We start from the raw sequence: 19572 nt of genomic DNA on the forward strand, positions 1-19572 counted from the left end.
GCACACTTGGGCTGGGAGCACAGGTGGAGATGCAAGAGGAGCACGCTCACACCACGAAGGCAAAGAGGAGGAACGTGTTTGAAGAGGGTGCTAGAAGAGAAGCAGCTCTGCTTTAAGATGGTTCTCGTAAAGCACTTCAGTCTTGTTCAACTGCAGAAAAGTGATGTAAAGATCCACGTGTAAATAATCTGGTCAAGGTGAGGAGGTTTCAGAATTGTTTCTAAAGAAGTTAGAGTATGTGATCAGCCACGTATCATCAGCGCTGAAGTGGTAACGGTTAAAGATCAAGATTGTGAGCTGGCCTGCAGGATAGTGAGCTGATGTGCAGGAAGGCTTGCAGACCATTTGTCTTCTGCAAGATCTCACGTGTGGACCTGGTGGTTGGGCTTTCATTGAATTTGCACCCCAACCTAAATGACAGCAGGTAAATAGATGTGGGGGGAGGTCTGAGACCTGAAGCTTGGTGGTATGAGATCAAGTGACAGCTCTTACTGGAGTTGTCCTTGCTTTTTGAGACCTGTAAGAGAACTCCTTATATAATTTGCACATAATCTTTAATGGAGCATATACTTCTAAACTGAAGACACAAGTCCAGAGTTTCATAGGGCTGGGCCAAACTGAAACGTGAATGTCAGGCAGGTGGCTGCACTTCTTCGAAGGTCGGAGCTGTTGTCCATGGCCAGCATACAAGTTTGCAATGTCTAAAAGTAAAGTATAGAAACGGGCTAAGGAGAATTTATTGTGGTCTAAAACTTGGGAGAAGTGAATTAAAGCCAAATAATTGTCTCAGTGCTGGGGCCCGCTATCCTGGCTGGCATTGTGATGTGTTTGGAACGAGCAGAACTTTATTCAGCTTATTTCAACTGGAGGGAGTGGGAGAGACCTCAGCATGGTGATGCTGCTGGTGGAGCTGGTGGAGGCACATTTCAGTAGATACAGTATGATGTGCACTCTTTTTTTGCTTATTGAATTCCAACCTTCTCGAAACTAATAAAAACTACCCTCCCTTCTGTGCCCAGGCATCCCATAGCCAGCAGTGCTTGGATGCAATGGGTGTTTACTTTGTCACTGCAAATCACTCAAAATAAGGTTAGTATTTGAGTGGACCACTGATAACGCATAGGTGTTGATTGTTTGGTAGCAGACATTAATTTAAGATTATGGAAAGCAAGAAAATAAAAAGTGCTTTTTTGCAATGGCCCTCATCCTGGTGTTCAATATTTTTAAGGATTGTACGTAGTATGATGTTTCTGACTTGTATGGCTAAATTGTTATACACTTCATTCGGCCACTGAGAGTAGCTGTAACACACAGAATTTTGCTCAATAACTTGAATTCTTATTTATGTAGTTTTAATCATTTTGTACAAAATGATGTTTGAGAAACTTGTTCCTAGGAAAAAGCTGGCCTACTTTTTTTTTTTTTTTTTTTTTTCCCTGAGCTATTTCGAGCAATCTTTTCCAAGCAGTGGCCATGAGCTCAGTTTCCACGCCTGCCACCTTCCTGCAGCCACTGGGCTGAACAGAGACAATGTCCAGCTACATCACGGCTGTTGCGGTAGTGGAATTAGAAGTAAAGGTACCAGTGCCTGAGGGTTGGGTCATGAATTAATAATTGCTCTGTGGTGGAGGAGGCCCGTCAGAATAGCTGAAAAGAGGGAAGTTGCCTCGCAGAGCGCTATCAATCACTCAGTGACCATAACTTCCAGTAATTAGTGTATTTTATGGGCCTTTGCTTCAGTGACTCGGAAGCACATATGCTCCACTCACAGCTAAACTTAGCCGGAGTAATATTCCAGGATGATTTATCCGCTTGCTGCACTGGGATGTAACCCTATATTAGGTGAAGATTGTGAACTAAGCTGCAATAAAGTGTAAGTTTAGGTACAGTTTGCGCGGGTTGAGACCTCAATGTATCATGTTTCTCAGCAATTGCTCTTAGGCCACTGCGGGCAGTCTGTGCAGCAGCCAAATAAATAACGCGGTTCTCTACCCGAGCCGATGGATGAATGGACAATTAAAGGGTAACGTCAGCTGTGGTGTGTACAAATATACGGGTTTATTTAATATTAACATCCCCTGTTCTTAAACTGTGCGATGTAGCTGTTTTGATGATTAAAAAGTCAAATAAAAAATTGAGAGAAATGCTGGGCAGTTGAGCCTGCTTTCCTCGGTGGTTTAATTGTTTTTTGAGGGAAGATGCTCTGGACTGAACGCGAACTTGTCCATGCTGGGGGGATGCAGAGCAGCTCCTGTAGGTGTTGGGTCTGAATCCGGCAGCCAAATAAGAGCAAACATCCCGGCTCAGACACGGAGCCTCATTAATCTTTGCGGCCCGTTTGTGTGCATCTTGCATGTGGCAATTTGCGTGGATTGGGCCTGAAAGGGCTGCGTTTACCCCAGACACTTTTCCCTTTCGAAAAGGCTATTCTGAGCAGCACCTTTGAAGAACCGACGGTAAAAGCCTGCTAATATAAGGGGCTTGTGGAGAGGAGGAAATGTGCAATTTAATCATGATTGTACGCAGTCTTCAGTTTGCAGTGCATTTACTATAGTTCATATTTAAAAGAAGTCAAAGTGAAACTAATTATCTTTAATTAAGGTGAATTAGGCTTTGATTTTTAATATATTTTATGTAGAGAGATCTTGAACTCATCTGCTCACGCCAAGAAATGTCCCAAAGGTTATTAGGGCATATTTCTGTTGGGCCTGACGGTATTAGTAATAACCTTCTTTCTCATAGTTCCCGACATGAACAAATATGTCACTTCATCAGTCTCTGTTACCCGCACTTATGCCCCTCCGCAGGGGTCGCAGATTCCACAAGTTATCAGCTAATGGCGTTATACATTAAAAATTGAAGCTTTCCTCACTCTGAGGCCTTTCAAGGCTTTGTTCTTAAGCCCCAGACACTTTGGAGTGCAGCTGCAAACTATAGGCAGAAGATTAAATTAATTTGTAACTCTTTTTCCGTCCTGCATTACTAAATCCTGCACATTTAATTGAAACCCTACTTCAAGATGCTTTGTGTTTCTGTTCTTCTTTGTTGTCAGTTTAACCTCAGAAGCACTTTAACGCTGGTAAATTGCTGTTATATCCTTTTGGATTCTTTTTTTTTTTTTTTTTTACTGTGCAATAAGAGGACAGTGAAATTGATATTAGAGGGGAAGAAAAATCTTAGAGCAGTTTTTGAGGTATTTAATATTTATTAAGGTCCATACCCTGCAGAGTTTCAGGTGATTTTAAGCCATCTATCGAGAAATGTATAAATTGGTCTTGGAATGAAATTTCACCTAGGGAATTTTATGTTATCCAGTAGTTAAGTCTGATTTTAAAAGTTTCCTGTGTCTGAATGTTCCAGTGGCGGCTGCTTTTCCATAAAACGAGGGTTTAACTGCAGTGCACAATCTAAATGCAAAATCCTTAGATGGAAATTTAATTGTGTAAAATGTGCACAAGGTAATTAAGAACAAATTTTAGAACATTTCAGACTATAAAGTCCTCCTTCAGCTAGATCACTAGCGATATTGTAAGTGCTTATTTTCAATTTGCAGTTATGCTGAGAAACATGGAATGTGTCTAAATTAAGAATAAAAACATCCCATGCTTTTCAGCATAACTGTAAATTAAAAAACAACTTGCACAACATAGACAATAATATAAGTGGAAACTTTATTGCCTGAGTGTCCTAAAAATATGTTCTGAACTTATTTCCTTCAGTCACTTTCTAAACAGGATGAGGCCTGTTGCTATTTTAATTCTTATTAACAATATTTGGGAAAGCAAATAGCATTTTGAAGGAGTGATGTGGAGAAAGTGGTTTGTGAGGGAAGATTTCTGGATTTCCATTTTCAGTTCCAGAATGGTTAATTAAGTTATTTCAACAAGTCATTTTGATTTTTGTCTTTCATTATCTGCACGTTAAATGTATGTTTTTAACTGCAAACAGGTTGAGCCTGGTTGGAGCTGCTTTCCAGCCCTTCCTAGAGCAGCTCAGTACAGAGGATTTAGGCACTGAAATTGGCTGTTTTGTGTTCTTGTTGCTTTCCCTTGTGTGTTTTTAGCATATTTTGACACAACTTGATAAAGAACAGCCTGCATGCACACTGTACTTCTGCAATTTGTTTACTCATTGGGGATTATTTATGTCTCAGTTAATCAATTCTTGTTTTCGAACCTGATGGTGCACCTTGTACATCCATCTGCACCTCTGTCAAAGTCAGGAGGAATGCTCCTATCAGGTACTTGCACAGTGCAAATCATTTTTCAGGACACAACTTAACTGAACACAGTAAAGATGAGTGTTTTAGGTACTCTGATGGGCTCGTTTATGTCTAAGAAAGTAATAATAATAATAATAAAAGAAACTGTATAGGCATGCAGTTGCTCTAAAGTGAAATAATGTAGGAAGGTGTTATTCTGACATAATTCTTGCTGATATGGTTTGATTCTCCTTTATATTTCTGTACCATGCTGGCAATGCAATTATTGCACCTTTTTAAAATAGTGTGGTTTTGTTTGTGTTTTTATTTTTTTTTTTTACAGTTCTGGTGTAGTGTGAAGGTACGCAAAGGGAAATGAGAACCAACTTCTTGAAGTTTAAGCATTCCCTTCTCCCCTCCTTAACATCCAGAGCTACATAAAAAATGATCAGTTCCTGTCCCTAACTAGTGAGAATGGAAATACTATATTTTGGTTATAATGCCTTAAAAAGAGAATGAAAAGTTTCTGAGTTGCCTCATGTAAATGCAGAGATAAGTTTTTGATAGTTTTAGCTTAGTGGTTTACATTTTTTGTGTTCTGCATTGGGCGTGTGCTTAAATGTCTTCCTGGTGACAGATGATAGAGAGTACAAAAATCCCTTTAGTAAAGCTCTAATCTGTTTGTTTTTTGGTTATTTTTTTTTCTTTACTTTAACTGTGACACTATTTATAAATCTAAATCTACATACAGAGGTCATTGGTTGGCTGAACTTAAACCATTTTACTTAGTAAATTTAATTAAGAAAATACAGTGCAACTCATAAGCAAATGAGTTTTTCCTAGTTTTAAACCAAACCACCCTCTTGAGTGCTGATTGCCTTGCTCGACCCCTGGTGATACAGAAACAGGCAAAATTAAAAAGGACATTAAAGCTTCATTAAATCTGAAACACATTTAGTACAGTGACATATCTGCAGGCTATTTCAGGGAAGATTACATACTCTTTGGTAAGTTTCTTAATTTATAATACCTTGACAATCTTGCAGGGAGGAAACAACTCTGACTGGAGGAATGGCGTGATGGTTCTGGGGGATGCAGGAGTGCTGCTCGACCTGTCCACGGCTGCATCTCTCTGCAGGTCTCAGTCAAAGAGCAGCTTCACTGAGAACTGTCTTTTCTTTTTTAGCAACCCCCAAAGAAATAGTTCCTGATGCATTTCAGGTTCCTCAAATCTCATTTGTACACTGCATACTTAGGTCTGGCAGAAAACTGCTCTTTTTCCAGTTATTCTGTTGCCTTGGGAGTCACACAGGCAAAGCCCCTGCTGTGGTGTACGGTGGCCAGGGAGAGGAATTGCCCATGAGAGCAGAAGCACTTAGTCTGAAGTCATCATTGAGATTGTGTTAGTTTTTCTGCTTAAGGTCTACAGAATGATGCCCTGGGTGTAGAGCTATAATTATCTTCTTATTATACACTGGGATAAATATTACATACCTACAAATGTGTAGCCATTGTCATAATTATTCTTAAGTCAGTAGGCATCAGAAAAATTAGGTCGTCTTCTGTTCATTGGAAAGTGTTTGGCATTTGTAGGTTTATTGTTAGGCATTTTTTTATGGGCTATCACAGCAGCAGGGTTTCTTAGGATCTTGAGGATGGTCCCCCCAGAAGCTGAGAAAGTGAAAAGGGGCACCGTTTTGTATGTTTTTGTAGTTTCTGGTCCTTAAATCTGAGCATGCCAGAAAACATAGGGCATTGCCTTATCTATTTAACACTGTATTTCAAAGGCTGCCATTAAAAAGTGACCAACTTAGCTGGGAGGAGCTGTGAACCAGACGGAAGTGACAGAAAGGGTGGCAATCAGCCTGCTTAGCATAGATCTGCTTGTTGGAAGGAAGAATTTGCTGCAAAGAGATGCTCTGAGCTCAGCACCGCACCAGAAACAAAACTGAAAAACAGAATTTACCCCAGAGAGTTACCAGTCCTCAGGGCAAACCTGGAAGGCAGAGGGCAAAAGAAACCCAGAGGAGGAAGTTAGCTTAAATTCTGTCCTTCTGGGGAGCGTGAGGAGATCCCACTGGTCCTGTCACCTTCACATCGTTACCTGTACAAGAGGTGAATTCCGTACTCTAGGCGCTGGTCTCACAAACCAAGCCAACACAACAGTCCCCAGGTGGAAGTCTACAAGCAAATCTTATCTTTGAGAGATGAGAGGCACCACAGAAGCTTCTGAGAAAAAAAAAAAAAAAAAAACGTGCTCTTTTTTGTTTTGTTATTGCTCGTAGGGATCCTCAATCAACACCATACTGATACAGTAGGCCATAATGGCTCCTCCTCAGTCATTATGCAAACTCCCACTGATGAGATATTTAGGAAGGACTGGGGTGATTTTTCAAAGTGATGCATGGAAATGTAGATTTGCAGTTCTGATAACTGCGATGTGTCTGTGCAGTAAGTAAGCGTTCAGAGTAATTGTACAACCAGTAGTCCTGTTAAAAGCCACTTTGCTTCTCTGTAGGCTTTCAGGACAAATCCTGTCTCAATATTGAGAAAGCTGCTTTTAGGAGTAGTCACCAGAAAAAAAAATCATTTCCTTTCTTTGGTTTTCTGTTGCGTGCCTCTCTTACACGAGTTCTTCAAGGACCTATTTTGCTTTTGTACCGTCTTTCCTCCTAGGATGTGGAAGAAGTTTACTGGCCTCATAAAGCTCACAGCCAAATGTCTAATACAGTAGTAGGTTTGGACAGCTGCTGGAATTGCAGAAAGGATGCCATCTCCTCTGTTGCTTGTTTGCTTCCATTCATGCCATCATCTTCTCGTTATTGCCTTCTCAGGACCCTTTTCCTGCCCTGGTGAGGCTCAAATACGTCTCTGTTCTTCACCACTTCCCCACCCTGCTACATCTCTGTCTGTGCTGCATTGTTCAATACTTAGGGTGGTTTTGTGCTGCCAGCCAGGCTGAAATTTCATCAAAGGTTAGCACAGCTGCCTCACTGCAGGTCAAGTAACCGTGGCACTGAGGAGCTCACGTACCAGCGGCAGTAGGGGTGCAACGAGCGGCTTTCACCCAGCACAGGCTTTGGTAGACAAAACAGACCAGTTGTATTTTGCTGGGATTGTTTCAAAGGTTCGGATGCCAGCGGGGAAAACCTAAAGTCTTGTATCAAACAAAGGGTTTATAATGGAGTAATTTTAAGCTGTGGCATTATGGCAATGTTAACACTGTTGTGTCTGATACTGATACTAGCGGATACGCTCGTAATGCATCGAGTGACTTCTGAAGCAGTCTGAGCAATGCCTCTGGTTCATATGGTGAAAGTAGATGTGAAGAAAAGACAATGTGTTGTGCTGCAGGTGCCATGATCTCTCTCCAAAACCCACTCACAGGTTCCTAGCTGGATTTGACACCAATAAGGAAACAAACCTCAGCTATATAACCCAGATTTTATTCTGAGCCTGTTAGGGAAGGACTTTGGGAGTTGAGTGCACGCTCTACAATACCCGTTCATTGCAGATAATTATCAGTAAAGGTCAGTGTCGTTGGCCTCACCATTGAGGCTGAACTGGTTTAATTTAGAGAGTCCTCAGGAACTTGGGCATCAAACAGCGTTGCTAAGTGCTACAGACAAGAGCTTGAGAAATACAGAAATATTCAGAAATGTAAAACAAGGAGTAATTGTTGTGAATGGCTCCATTCTAAATGCAGCTCTTTGTGTGCTTTCAGAATTATTTTTGCTGGCATTTTCCAATTTATACAATAGTAAGAGTTGAGTACTTTTCTCTCTTTAAGAAAATGTGCCCTCCATGCAAATCTATATAACTAGACAAATATTATTTCCTTTCCCAGCTTGCTCTTGGGAGGTTTCCATATCCTCAGGTAAGATTGTTCATTACTGCTGTTTGCCACTGTGACATTCATTCCTATGTATGAAGGTGCAGAGAGCAATTGTGAACATTTGAGCCACATACAAATAAATCTGTCCTGTTAAATTGAAAAGTGGTATCTTGAAGGAGTCATTTAGAAGTCTCTATTGATTTTTTTTCTTTTTTTTTTTTCCCCAAACTCTAGATTTTCTTTTCCCTGGAGAGAAGGAAAATTATGATGATGATGTTAATGATTTTTTTTTTTTTTGTGAGATTAAAAAAAAATAATCCTGTATGTACTTTTGATGCCAGGAAAATGCATCTACTCCTTTTTTATATTCTTCTTTTTCAATTCCAGGTTTGAATAGCGGTACAATGGTCTAAAATTCTTCCAAATAAAAAATATAACGTGAATGGAATATGTAAAATGGTTCTGGATTCTCCCTTTTAAGAGGGCCTAGTATCAGCATTTTATTTACATACTGATATTTTCTGACTTCTCACTGACCTAACTCAGTTTTGCTGAAGCCAGTGGTAAAACTATTTCCAACTTGGCAATGGTTAGGCCAATGTGCTGTATTACTGCATAACATTTTACTTTGTATGCTTGAAAAAACATGAAGCTCTGAACAAAACAGCCAGTCCAGAAATAGGTTTGATGATTACTTTAAATTCTTATTGCAAGATAGATGTTAGAATTCATAGTAACAAACCGTTCTGTGGTTCTTCAAATTATTCTTTCCTGGGAGAGGGGAAAAAGTGCAGTGTCCAGGGACTAAAATGAATTATTTGAATGTGGTTTTTATGTTTTTGTATGTTTTATGAACACTGTTTTCTGCATCTTGGTCTATACAGATCAGAGTGCCTGGAGGCATGTCTGATTTAAAGGTGGTGTTGGTCTGTGCTCTTTAAGCATCTATTAACTTGCTATTATTATGCAAATAACTGTTGTAATACACATACTAATTTATGCATGGTTAGATTATGCAGATGCCTCACAAACATGGTTATTGAATAATAGGCTGGGACTCATTCTCTCTCCCATTTTTATAAGCTGTTTTAAGCAAATTCTCCTGACACTTTTATGGACTTGTAAAGATTTTGCGTATGTGGAAATACATTGAATTTTTGCTTTCTCATCTCCTATGGAAATGTTTATGGACTGAGAGCGAGCTGTAGCTGGTTACCAAAGCATACGTTGCATTTTTTTTAGCCATATTTTGAAATAACCCTCTCATTTGAGAGAGGGTTAAAAAAGAAGCTCTTGTGCTGAAGTGTCCTCCATGCGTTGGCACACTCACTTGTGCTCGTTGAGTGTCTCGATGCTCGTTGGGGGTAGTGTGCTATACCTCTAAATCAACGTGACGTGCAACACGAGATAACCTTCTGTTCACAGAGGTCTTGGAGCTTGAGAAAAGAAGTTAGAGTGCATACATTGTGCGTGATTCCAGACAAAAAAATTATTTTCGGAATAGGGAACAAAACACGATTGCTAGTTTAAGATCTTTTTTTGCTATTCTAATTAAAAGACAGACCGGGTTTGTAAAAGAATATTTGGCAAGTCAGTAGTCCATGAAATTGTATATATTTTTTAATGTAAAACAGTTGAAGAGGTGAAACTTTAAAATGAAGCTATTAAGGTTTTCAAGCAACTGCTTTTCATAAGGATTTTTATGTGAAGAATACGTATTTTAGATGTGTATGTACAGAGTTGGTTACAAGAACCCTTAGCAACTCACTGTGACTAGGTGGATAATCCATAATGTTTTGGTGTGTTTTTTTTTTAAGTCTATATATATATTTTTCCTTCCTATGTAAGGGCCTGATCCTGCAGTCACTCACTTGAGTAAATTCTCCTCATGTCAGTGGGTTTCTTCAAGTGATTGAAACTAATAGTGTGTGTGCTCACAGTATTTGTCCCTAAATAACTTGGGCTTCTCTCTAAAAATGGCAACTACGAATACGTGTTTGAGAACACCTGAATTTTCTTGCAAATGAACATTTGTCTCCAGCTGTAGCTGGAAAAAAAAAATATTTCTTTCCCCCCTTTTCCCTATTTTTAAGACACAGACAAATGGTGTGTATAAATTCAGTTTAAATGAATAAGATTTATAGGGGGAATCATTGTAGTGTGGAAATTCAGGACTCCTGCAGTATGCCAGAAAGATTAAAGGATGATTTTTTTTTTCTTTCTGGCCTTTAGTAGAATATTTTAATGATAGAATTTAGCACTTCTCATTTTCCACGTGTTTTATAAGCATTTATTTTGCTACCACTTATTTGTCACATTATCGTTATTTAATCTTATGTTAAAGTCTTGTCTTGAAAGCACTTAAGGATACAAGCAGCTACTCATGTAAGTAGAGTTGCTTTTGGGTGTGTTTAGGATTATTTTTGATGTCTTAATATGCAGTTCATTTCACAATTTGTAGGTAAATGCTACTGGTAGTGACCTGTACAAGAAAGTAAGAAACAGTAATGATTAGAACAGTCTTCCCCGCTATAAAAACTTTGCAGAGGAAACACTAATCCTTAAAATGTAGTGAATTTCAAAAATGGTTAATGGTTTTCATGTCTTTGTTTTCCTGGCGTGGTATTGCAATGTGCTATTGCTTGTTTGCTGTGATGTAAAATTCCTTTTGGAAGAAGTAGTGTATGACACCCATAGGATTTTCTGTAGATACACAAGTAAGCACTTAGGGGTATATTCTTCCCCTGATGTGCAACTCGATTAAAACTAATAGGAATGGTGCACGTGCATACACACACATGCACAGGAAAAACAAACTCTTTTGAGTAAAGTTCTTTCCTGTGTAAACATTTAAAATTGAAAGGAAAACCCTTTCACCAAGCCTAGGACACAGCATGCTTAGCCTTTTAGAGAGGTGAGGAAAGCACATACAAAAAAGTTCCAAATTTCTTTTAAAAGTCTAAACTTCATTTATTTGATTTTGATGGCAACATACGCTTCTCTGCGGAAAGAACTGTAAAAAATAAATAAAAATAATAACAAAAGGCCATGAAACCTCCCAGCACATTTAAATAACTTTTAAGTTGGAACCCCAAAGATGTGCAGTGGCTGGAGAGGCTGCGAGACGTACAGTTAATCACGGAGATTCAAATTCAGTATGTTGTACAAAAACATGATGGGGGCAATGGCTTGTTTAATGATAATGCAATTTAGGAGAAATGAAAAGAATTGCCCACTAAATATTCTCGGCTTGTAGTCAAACTTTATACAAAGCAGGGATGTTAAAAAGGACGCTGCATCCATTAGGGAAATATTCCAAAGAAATCGGCAGCACTCAGCTGCCGAGGATTTAATCAGCTATAGGGAGGCGCGCAGCACAACCACTGTATTTAAGATACTTCTGCATTTACAGAAATGTTTTCCTTCCTTTGGCTACAATTCCGGGCCTCAGTTAATAAATTACATGAAAATGACCCGAAGTTTAAAAAACAAAAAATCCTGCCTCCCCATCCTCACCCTCCCACCCCGCCTCCCCCCCCCCCAAATCTGAGCAAATAGTGCCCCCGGTATTGTAAAGCTTTGAATGTTTTCACACCCCATTAATTTATTACTTCTCTTTCCTCATCTTTAAATTTTTTTTTTTTTTTTTTTTCCCTTTCAGAAAAAAAAAATTCAGGCTCCCCGCTGCTACAGCGATTTTCATCTTGTTGTTAATTTTCCCTGCTCCATATGGAGCTCCAGACATTTCACCTGGAGGCTGTACTAGATTTTGCTGTAGCGATCGCACTTCCGGAGGCCAAAACTGTCATTTAAGGTTCCTGGTGCATCTGTCTACGCCAGGCTTTTCACTGGCACCGGAGAGTGTGAATAACAAATTGGATGCACCTGAGATTCAGATGATTAGTGTGTTTTGTGGATCTCAGCGACTTGTAAGCAGATAGCTCCGGGGGCGAGGAGGGCCGAGCGGCCAGGGCCGCGCTGCACCTTGCACCCGGCCGCGCGGGGAGCGTGCGAGCATCCGGGCGGCCCCGCGCGCGGGGAGCCCGACTACCAAATATTTCATCCTGCCTTGTCATTGATTAGAAAAGAGCCTTTAATTTCATTTCACCCCATGTTGTGATTAATTTGCATTCTTTGTCAGAAGTTAATGGAGTTTTTTATGGTTCACTCTGAAATCCTTGAAGACATCAGAGTTGATCTGATGTTTATACAACCGCCAGCGGAATTTTTTCGTTTGATTGATGGCGAGCTTGATGTTATTCCAAACGGCTTTTTAAGCTGTTTTTAAGAATTATTTGAATAAAATGCAAGCAAGATATTGTTATAACGATCAAGATTATCTGTTAAAAATCTGTTTCAAATAAAGAACATGATAAGTAGGAAAAAAAAAGATCAAAAAGACAAGAGGAATGATGAACACAGAAGATGATATTTGTTAAAATACATAATCCGAGTATTCAAATAAGTTATTTCAAACCGTACCGAAAGTCAGACAGACCTTAATTTATTTTTTTTTTAATATAACGAGTTTGTTTTTGCAGCATGATAAATAATGGAGATGAATTAGCGAGGAACCCAGCTATAGTTAGATTTTTTCCCTTCTTTTTTATTCTCCCAGCTTTTCCACCTTCCTGCTACCAGCAATGTGAGCACAGAGCAGCAGTGTCCCTAACTCGGAGAGACAGGACTGTCAGGCCTGTTAGTTCAACAAAATGATGACATATTGCTCGTCTCAATGAAGAGGCATTCTTAAATCCCAGTGCAAAGAAAACATAAGTGGATAATAGAAAATTTTATAGCCCAAGAAAGCGCTCGCTATAGACTTGCCATTGGTTTCCTTTATAAGAAAATATACAGCCAAAAATCCTCAGTGAGAGAAATCTTCTTTTTGCTCCTCCTGTTAGAGAAAGGTTTGTACTTTTACCAATCCCCGGCACATAAAAAGCGCCAGAGAGACGCTGCAGTGTGTGCTGCGAGCTCTGGGCCAGATCCTCAGCTGGAGCAAATCAGTTCTGCTCCATGGAGAGCAGGGGACGATGCAGGCTTACCCCAGCTTTGGGATACAGGCGGCTTGTGTTTTTTTTCAGCAGGAAAAGATTTTTGCAAATGCTTTTTGATTTATGACGCTAAAGCTGTTTTTGTTTTGTTTTTTCTTTTTTTTTTCCTTTTTTTTCAAGATTTTGTTCTTACCTTTTCATCAGCAAATTCTGCCCTCGCTGTGATTTCTGCAAGTAAGATTTAATTATAGGTCAAAAAGCTACTGTGCAAGCGCTTCCATTTAAAACAGATTAATTTATTTGCTATATCTTAGTTTGCTAAATAATTGCATGGTTTTAAATGAAGTTGCTGCTTTCTGATCCCTGTATTAGCATGGGCTAAGATTCTTTTTGTTATATGTAATCCATAGTATTGACCAAATTTGGCCTGGTTTCATTTAAATGTAAGCAGGTTGTCAAGGAAAAAATATTTAGTTTTACTTGGCATGCAAAATAGCCATTTTACTGTTGTTTTTTCAATTGACAGAAACATCCTTTAAGCATTCATTTATTTTGTGAGAATAAATTGAGGGTTGGTTACAGCACGTTTCCTGGTAAGAAAGAAACGTCTTATGTTCCACATATATCATTATATCTAACCATTTAAAAGACATTATACACTGTTCAAATGCTAATGCCAAAATAGTGATTTTTTCCAATTACGTTTTTATAATATCTTAAATATCACAGATTTGTGAAATATTGTTGCTTTTATATTACAGTCCAGAAATCACCAAAAATACTTTGTCATCTGCTAATATTTTAAACTCCTAACAATTTCTTAACATAGGTTTCACAGCATATACATCATTCTTTAGATAATGTACTTGGGATACATTTTGGTATTTTTTTTTTCTTTTTTCTCCCCTTTACCAGGAAAACATTTATATTTAAATTTGATTTGAATATCAGAAATTTGCTTTGAAATCTGAATGGAGTTTTAGTTTTTTCCAGATATGTTGTTGTGTTTTTTTTAATGCATAGGTTTTAACACATTTTTAATGTTAGGAATCTAAAGCATCAAGACATGCTCAATTTTTTATTTTAATCTTCCTGACAGATTTAAAAAATAAAAGGAAAATGAATGTTTGAATAATATGCTCAAGCTTGGAGATGTAGGAAACTTAGTTAAAGCTGTTTTTTTCTGCGTGGGCTGTTAGCTCATGGTCCTGAAGGACTGCAGTGTGCGTCTTTGCTTTCTACCCCTGGCAGCAGTGGGCAGGGTGAGGTGCCTGGGCCGAGGCCGTGCTTTGTGAGCAGCACCACGGGACGGGGTCGTGCTGCTCCCCTGTGGGGCGTGCATGGTCCCACGGTCAGCAGCTTCCAGCACTGAGCACTTGGTTTTACTTTAGAGGGAAACGATCACCCACAGGATGTGAGGTGGTGATCTCCAACGGGTTATGACATTTTCACCCCTTTTTTTTTTTTTTTTTTTTTTTTTCACAATTTTTTATTGTTTGAATAATAAAAGGGCTTAATGCAAGAAACCCCATAATGCAATAACCCATGCGGTTACTCTTTCCTTCACAATGTAGGACTGCCTGAGCTGGGGCCTTTTTGGCTAAGTTGAATAAGATCCCGAAGTGAGGTGATGGGTGATGTTTGCCATGAGAGCTTCTTAACCAAGAGGCTAAAAAGGCATCCGGGGGGGAATATGAAATTTCTTTTGGGATATTCTTCCAAACGTGTAGCACCTGCACAAGTTGGTGCTGCTGTTGGATGGGAGATATTCCTGCTGTGCACAGAAGGAACCCTCCCTCCCGGTCACAGTTCTTTCAGTTGATGCCATGGTAATTTCCCAAACGAGAACTTATCCCCGGCAGATCGGGCCATCCCTCAGATGGCAGGTAGCAGTAGGTGCTGGTGGTTTCAGGTGGCCACACAGCAGGTTTACTGGAATCATACATCTCTGCTGCTGCCCTGGCTGGGATGAGGAGGGCTCAAGGCTCTTCCAGGAGAGCCAGGAGCTGGAGAGGAACACGTTTCCCCTCCGCCTTGCCGGCCTTCTTACCACGGGCACAGCTCGTCCTCCTCTGCTTTGCGATGGTTGCTCAACGTAGTGAAGAGCTCCCAAGCCCAGAGTAAACATGGAGGGTTTAGAGGTCCAGGTGAGCATCTCCCTTCCATGGCAGCAGTTCTTCTGCCAGCCCCATGGAGCCGTGTGTCTAATCCACGAGGGACTGTGACAATACCCATGGTGGGCAATCAAAAGACGTAGGAGATGGTTCTCCTTGCATAGCGTGGTGCTTTTCATTGTCCAGACCCACTCAGCACCTCGGTTTAGTTAGAAAGGCTCTCCTGGTTCCTTAGATGATGCATCCCAGGGCTTTATTATTAGAAAAGTTTTCCTCACTGCAGGGAATAATGCTTGCTGAATGCAAGAACATGGAGAACAGATGCAGGAGCCGTGGTGGTTGCGTCCTCCTGGCTCTGCCTTTAGTCTAAAGACCCCAGGTTTTTTTGAGCCTGTCCTTCAAAGGGACTGTGCTTGGAGTTTTTCTTTGAACTTTCTCCAGCTGCCCACTGCTCTCTGGGGTTAGACAGGCTCAGACACAGCACTCCCGTGGTGCATGGGGTGAGGGTCACCTTGTGTGTCCTCAGGCTGTCCTCTCCTCAGACATCTCCCTGTGGAAATTAGCCAGTTTTTTGTGGCATCATGATGTTTTTCCTGCTCAGCTGTGGTTGGTTTTCCTGCTCTGCAGTGTCCTCCAGGTTCTCTGGGTATTCCTCTCCATTAGCATGGTAGTCATTTCGCTAAACTTGATAAACATGGGCAACATTAAAATTAAACATGTTTACAACTAAAAACCATACCTTTATTAGGTTTCTAGTTGACCACCCTTTGTGTTTTACATGCTGTACTTGCTGCAATGTTTGAAAAGGCCCTTAAACAATGCGTTTCTAAATTTACTCTTTTTCCAAAGATTTGCTTGTCCCCTATTCCTGCTGATGGAGAGGAATGTGTTAGCATTAGCCTCCTGGTCCCACTCCGGCGTGGTGGTTATTGTCGGCTTCTTACGCTCCCTCCATAATTTCAACAGTGTGCAGTTTTTCATGCCCGGTTTGTTGAATTGTGTTACTAAACTCTGGTAAACAGATTTCTGTGAGAAGTGGCTGCAGTTCAATGGTGGATGAAATAATCTCTTTATATAAATTTGCTTGCAGACCTCTGGGAAAACCGGCATAATATAATTGTAAGAATATATTTAATATTAAGGTTGTTGTGAATTGTCTTTTTTTGATTTTGAAATTATTTTTATTCTTTTTTTTTTTTTTTTTTGTCTTCAGTTTTGTGGCAGTGATTGAAGTTTGCCATTTGCAAAATGCACAGATTGGGGTGGGGGTTGTTCAGAAAGTCAGGAACAAATTAGAGGGGTGAGTCTTACTGGGTTTGATGCTTTCAACTATTCCAAAGGTTTAACTAATTCCAATTTTGCAAGAATTTGTGAAATACATCTGAAGATCCTGTCTCTCTTCCAGAGGAAGGGTAAAATCCATGGTGGTGAAGACCAAATGGAAAGTAAACTTACAAATTCCTTTTCCAGGCATACCAGGGCAGAGACGAGGCAAGTGTGCATTGGTCATTTGTCAGTGGGAGATGATCATTGTTGTTCCTGCTGCTCAATAAAATGCAACCTTCATTAATAAATATTATAAATAAGTTATATGTACTTCCAAAATCTGCTGATCCCTGGAATAGGAAAAGAAATGTTACAGCAAAGCCTCCCTTAAAAATCATAACTGTATGATTTGTTGGTATATATTTTTTTTGATTAAAAAAAAAGAGAAAAGGATGGGGAAGCGCTAGCTTGAAAAGCAGTATATATGTAAAGAGAAAATTTGTTAACTGATATGGGAAGATCTAACCCTGGGTCACCTGCAAATCTCTCAAACAAGAGCTCCAGGGCAAGTCCTAATTCCAGAGAGTAAAAGCGAAAATTAAAGCTATAGCTAGTGACTCCTCCAAGTTACCCGGGGTGGATTCATTTGAGTTTCGTTGATTGTGCTTGTGAATATAATGCGAAAGGGATGGTAGAGGTCTTCTCAGCCACTTCCCGTCCAAAGTATCTCCATGGAGACAGGAATATAACCTGATGGTCTGACAAAAGTTGCTTTTCATAACCAGAGGCACTCATTAAATAGTAGATGAAGCAGGAGGCAAACTTTTGCATTTTTAACCAACCTAAAAAAATGCCATTTGGAGAATGTGCTTTGTAGCGTAGTTTATCCAAATACCGCTGATATTTCATGACCTGAGAAACAGACCATTAATGTGATAGATTTATTTATCATTTTCCCTGCACCTTCAAGTTCCAAATTATCACATGCAGTAAGTACAGAGAAAACGCGGCAAATAAAACACAGATTCAGAAACATGAAATTGCTGATCTAATTCTCCAAATCTGCGCAACTCCAGTTGCGTTTGAGAAGCCTTCAAAGCCTTCTTAGCTGGTGTTGAGAGGCTTGATGAGACCTTTCCAAGGTGGGAACGATGTTACCAGGAGCACACCAAGGCATCGCTTCCAAGGATGCATGCAGTGCCCTTTTGGTCATCCCTTCAAGCAGGGTTGTGCCACTGCAGCCATTTCACCCTTCATAATTCTTTGTGGAAGGTATAATGCCATCACAATTACAGTCTCCTTCCTCCAGATCTTGTTTTTTTCCGAACTCCCAGGGTACGCAATGGGCCAAATGCTCAAGCTTTCGAGTTGCAATCACTCGAGACTGACCCGCCTCCTAAACTTTTTATCTCCCTGCAGTGCACGAAAACCGGGCTGTTGGGGACGGGAAAGGCAGAGCCGGGTGAACAGGAAGATAAAACATTTTATGTTGAGTACTTTTAAAACTGTTCTTAATGTGCTATAAAACTGGATGCTTCACTTTTTCATGAACTGTGTGCAAAAGGAGAAGCACCGACTGTGAAGTTGTCGTCAGTTAGGTTTGTTTTATGGCTGCAGAGGCTGCCCAATAATGTGATCTCGGAAAAGGTAAACAACATAGTTTTAACAGTGAAAAATATGCCTAATATAAATACAGCTAAGTTCATTGCTGTTCAGAACTTGAAAAATATGACAGTAACATTACATTTTCTAGTGGAGTTAACAGAGGAACACAGTGCAGCCTTACAAGCAATATATCTGAGACAGAGAAAATAGGTAATACATCCAACTCGGGAGTCTCTGTGGCATTCACATAGAGGAAAGCGCAGTAGCTTTATTTAATTGAGAAAATGAATCAATTACAATGATGTTGCATCATCAAATGCAAGGGAAATAGCAGATATGTCATTACATCGGGTAACAGTGTTAAAAAGTAATTGAGTGTCTTAAGCATTTTGAATCAATTCCAGGTACTGGCACAGCTACCTTAATGCAAAATTTATGAAGATGATCTCAAAATAATATGTTGCCATCGAAATTGTGTAATAAAATCTGGTAACAATGTGTGTGTGAGCAAGCACACGTCTCTCCCTCGCTCAGAAGCCAGGCCTGCTGCTCTGGCGGGTGGTTGTAATGTCGCAGGAAGGATTCTGTAATACTTCGATTTGTGTTGCCTTATTTTCCATTAGAAGCATTCAGCGCTTTTATTAGAAATAATATTTTAAATCTTGTTCTGAAATTGGATGTAATCGGATCTGTGTTGAGGCTACTATAGACGATCCCACCTCTGTTCCTTTTCATGACAAGATCTATTTTTCCTGTAAAGAAATGTGACTGATACTCTGTTCTGATGAAAAACTGAATCACCTATTCATGTGCAGTGATCTAAAGGAGCTCAGAATCATCCCTATTGAATAAGCTGAGTCTATTTTGTCATTTAGCATCTGAAAGTGAAGTATGAAAAAAAGGCTTTTATAGCCACAAAATATTTTGCTTATTAGCAATAATGCAAAACAGCAAATTTATTCTATTGAATTATAATAGATGGACGTTGACTGTTCAAAAATATAATGGGTGATTTCTATCTATTTATTAATTTCTTCCCTGGAAAAAAATAGAATTATACACATAAAGTTTATGTGTATATTTGTTTACTACTTACACTGTATTGAAAGACTTCACGTGCATAATACCAGCTTTTTTTCTTGGTGCTAGTTTTCAACCTCCTCTATATTACATTTTACTACCTGTAAAGTATTACTGGAGGACCGTGCCTCTGGCTGGGTACTGGGGGAGAGCGCTTCCAAAGCTGATGGCAGCCCTACAACATTCATCATCATGGCACTATACAGCAGAGAATATTAAATGTAAGGGGCAAGCCAAGCAAACTGTGTTAGAACAGAAGACAACGTTTCCACTAAAGACTGCATTCTGTTTGCGTTGTGATTATGTTGGGAAGCAAGCAACTTTGTGTCTGTTTGGGAAAAATACGTAATTAATTATCCTCACCCATTCGAAATGGTATGCATATACAAATGATCAGAATACTTTGACTTAATTCAGTCAGATAGTTTGCAGTAAGTACCTGCTCCCTGTTTTGTATTTAATTGTTTGTGTTGT

The 19572-nt window shown here is 39.7% G+C and overlaps 1 protein-coding gene across 1 annotated transcript in view; it reads left to right on the top strand.

Annotated features, from left to right (window-relative positions):
- MAP2K5 (mitogen-activated protein kinase kinase 5) overlaps positions 1-19572 on the top strand; it is a 126361-nt gene that overhangs the window by 70582 nt on the left and 36207 nt on the right. The window contains exon 17 of the mRNA XM_084293564.1: positions 8049-8078. Within this exon, the coding sequence (XP_084149690.1) occupies positions 8049-8078 (30 nt within the window). The remainder of the gene's footprint in view (positions 1-8048; positions 8079-19572) is intronic.

The sequence above is a fragment of the Netta rufina genome (assembly GCF_964035555.1).
Source record: "Netta rufina genome assembly, chromosome: 11".
NCBI lineage: Eukaryota > Metazoa > Chordata > Aves > Anseriformes > Anatidae > Netta > Netta rufina.